The following is a 3,482-nucleotide window of genomic DNA, read 5'->3' on the forward strand; positions in this document are numbered from 1 at the left end:
TCCCAGGATGTTTATACCTCATATACACTGCTAGAAAGAAACTAATTCTGTGGTTTTCAGAAGAGCAGAATGGAGTCAAGGCCTTCACTCGCCCACTGTCCATCACTGGATCTAAACATCATTAATGGAAAGATTTGGGTTAGTGAGTTCAAAAATCAGTAGTCGATATTATTAGCATGGCCATATCCTCGTTATAATAAGGAAAAAGTGCAGAATTTGCTGTAAACTGCACCCACCAAAACTATATAGAACGCATAGATTTAATGGTCAAGAAGTAGTTCACCTAGGGCAGTACATATACTGTAAGGACACATACACAATTATGAATGCATGGATTAAAAATGTGCAGTTTTGCAGTAACTCCAGGACCACGGTTAATACATGAGAACCAGCTGAAAGTAACCCATGACTCAAGAGGCTTGGAGTGTGGTATTCATACAAATTTATTTTGGGAAAGGCTTTGGCAAAACCCAGGACATATAGTCAATGAACCTTTATAAAAAATACTCAGTATAGGTGGCTAGTACCTTTGTCTTCTAAACAAAAGGAAGTCATGGAGACAGCCTTAGATTTGATACTTGATTTTGACATTGGTTTTTATAAAATTACAATCAAGAACAATTAGAAAACATCTTGCTCATGTTTACAAAAACATAAAATGAGAAGTGTCCTAAATATATTGAAAATGGTTTTAATCACAAGTAAACCATAGATATCTTTTCATTTTCACACTCGGCAACTATAACAACACTGATGTGTGTGGACAGCCTAGGTACCTTAGCACTGTACTGAGAGCACTTGCCCACATCAAAATATAAATTAACAAGAATAAATCTTTCAACTTTAGATTAGCATTACTATACATACAACGTTTTTAACGAAGGTTGTTTAAAACAAACAGGAAACAAAATTAAAAGAAACAAAATCTCACAACAATGGCAAGCTACCCTGTGGAGCCAATATAATCCCAAAAACATAAAAGAGTCCCATTAGCAAATTGAGCTTTGCAGTCTTTTGAGGGATCTTTGCGTAACACTGCCGGCGAAACTGCCTCTCAAGAGGAAAGGCCATAGGCAATGTCAACAAAGGAAGAGCCATGCTAATCGTATAACGTGTGGCTAAGATGCAGAACAGCAAATAGGGTACAAAAAGCAGCAGATTGTAGATGATGTAGGACAGAGTAGGTCCCACCAGGATCGCCAGGGTCACAATACCCGCCTGCCTGTCCGAGTCCATGTCTCGAGTGTTGTTGCTATGCAGGATAGCTTCGGTATTCAGCGCTAGCGGTACGGCATAGACCAGCGGCAACACTGACAGGTAGCCCACCTGCACCGCATGGGCAAACATAACTGCCAGAGGACCAAAGGTGATGAGGATGACCACGTCCCCCAGAGCAACATATTTTAGTCCTATGCCTAAAATGAAAATGCAAGAAAAACATGTATGAAAACACAAGAATTCTACAAGAGCTAGAAGGAATTACAAAATATGACTGAAAAAGTAAGTCAAATATAAGACATCAGACATATCCAAAGCCTTTTGACAACTGGACAGCATATTAAGTAGATTCAAAATGTTAAACCTCTGTTTTTCTTCAAACAATTGGTTGATGTTTTATAACTGGCTAAATTAACTTTCCTATAAGCATCATTAAGAATTGAATGAAAATGAAACAATAATCTTTCTGCATGTATCGTTTTTAACAAAGAAGGATGACAAAACTGACTAGTTTGAGAAAAAAAATGGACAAAACAAAACTGATAAACCATATTTACCACCAGTATATAAAAAAGAACTTGACAGTCCTCCGAAATAAATGAGAGCTAAATGCTCCAGTTTCAGTGTAGACAAGAAGAACAACACAGTGGCACAGAGGCATCCAGCAGAGTACAACACTGCCCCAAACATCACCACATCCTGTGGCTTCAGGATCTGATCCACCAGAGTCCTATCATCACTCTTCTTATGGTCAATTCCCTTTGAGAAATCATAGTAGGTGTTCACCAAGTTCCCAGCCCCGTGGACCAGCAGAACAGCGACGGCACAGACCAGGAGAATGAGGAGGTCCACCGAGCCATCCAGTTTGTAGGCTAAAGCGCTGCCCAGAGCCACAGGTGTGAGAGAGGCGCTGAAACTCCAGGGTCGTAATGCCAACACGTATGCAGCACATTTGCCCTGCATATCCAAGGCCATCCTGCCAGCTTGTGACAGCCTGCTTGTGTGGCTACGCTCACCGGCTCCAACTTTTGGCGATTTCGCCCCATTCAGTCCATTAGATCCTGAAAGCACGTAGGTCTCTCCGCTCATCTGCTTCAGATCGGAGGCCATGATCACCCCAATCTACGAGCACTTCAGAAAAATCAGGACGCCACAGCTGTCAGTAAACACAAGTAAACTACGGTTTGTCACAAATATTCAAATGTTTATATAATCAAACAATGATTGAGTAAAGTGAAGGACTAATGTATGGGTAATTTAATGATGCTTTGTACATTAAACATAACGCTATTAGTTTATCTGATCTTGAAGCATTTATTTTTATTTAAGGACTTTTGTAATACAAGCCTAACAGACATCAGGTCACCCGCTGGTCTAATGGTCAAAAAAAAAGGGGCAGTGTGAATCACTGTTTCTTTCTCATGTGTTTCATCAGGATGATGGTCAGGCTGCTAAAAGCTAATGCTAGTTAAAGAGATTATAAGAGATTATCAAAGTGTCTGTCAGGTTCATACCTGCTTCACACGCAGACACAAAGAACAGCAGATCACAGAGTTACTCCACGCGCCAGTCGCCCATCGTTCGTGTTTTCTTTCCGTTCACAGCATTAGCGTGTCAGTTCTCTGGACATTTACACGACATCCCCAACATTAGTTTGAGTACATGACAGCTGCAGCAGCCATTTCCGTCCAAACGTTACAGTGCAACCACATATACTGCACGGAGAGAAGCAAGCGCAAGCGTATTCGTTCCGACCGACAAAAAACCCGCAACAAATCGCTGCACACACAAAACACAAAAATCCCTCAGTCAGAACCCCATATTAAAAAAAGCTAAACTGTTACAACAAGAGGTTTGCCAACTGTCCCGTATTAGCCGGGACCTCCCGTATTTTGAGGCCAATTTTTTGTCCCGTTTTTTGACTGCTACGCTGATCTAACCAGTGACTGATACAACAGGCTTGTTCGACTTCATGCGGCGTCACAAGAACCGAACGGCAGATAACATCAAAATCCCGCGAGAGCGATTCGAGAAATCATACAAAAGAGACTGCTTTCGAAATGCTCTCGTGGTACTTTGATGTCATCCACCTGTAAGTTCTTGCAGCGCCACAATGATCTCCGACACTTTTCATCCAATCACAATAAGTATACGTTAAAGAGAAATAATACGATTTCAAGATTTCTTTTTTTATATAGTTGGTTATTTAGCTGTTTGTGCATGTATAAGTTCTGCATAGTTACAAAGTTCGTTCTCAATTCTGA

The 3,482-nt window shown here is 40.8% G+C and overlaps 1 protein-coding gene across 2 annotated transcripts; it reads right to left on the minus strand.

Annotated features, from left to right (window-relative positions):
* Positions 1–425: 425 nt before the first annotated feature.
* Positions 426–3,135, minus strand: ubiad1 (UbiA prenyltransferase domain containing 1). 2 transcript variants are annotated; one of them, XM_065271335.2, is made up of 3 exons: positions 2,733–3,135; positions 1,776–2,349; positions 426–1,415 (listed from the first exon to the last, which is right to left on the minus strand). In XM_065271335.2, the coding sequence occupies exons 2-3, from the start codon at positions 2,326–2,328 to the stop codon at positions 928–930; spliced, it is 1,041 nt and encodes a 346-aa protein (XP_065127407.1). In that variant the 5' UTR covers positions 2,329–2,349; positions 2,733–3,135; the 3' UTR covers positions 426–927. The 2 variants fall into 2 exon arrangements, with proteins under 2 accessions (XP_065127407.1, XP_065127406.1); XM_065271334.2 differs by having other exon boundaries at positions 1,776–2,374; positions 2,733–3,132.
* Between the last annotated feature and the right edge of the window lie 347 nt (positions 3,136–3,482).

Source organism: Paramisgurnus dabryanus, chromosome 11 (assembly GCF_030506205.2).
Source record: "Paramisgurnus dabryanus chromosome 11, PD_genome_1.1, whole genome shotgun sequence".
Classification (NCBI taxonomy): domain Eukaryota; kingdom Metazoa; phylum Chordata; class Actinopteri; order Cypriniformes; family Cobitidae; genus Paramisgurnus; species Paramisgurnus dabryanus.

Coding starts and splice junctions, on each gene's coding strand:
- ubiad1 (XM_065271335.2), bottom strand. CDS start 2,328: ATGGCCTCCGATCTGAAGCAGATGAGCGGAGAGACCTACGTGCTTTCA. Junction 1,416..1,775: donor TTCTTTTTTATATACTGGTG/GTAAATATGGTT, acceptor TTTTCATTTTAG/GCATAGGACTAAAATATGTT.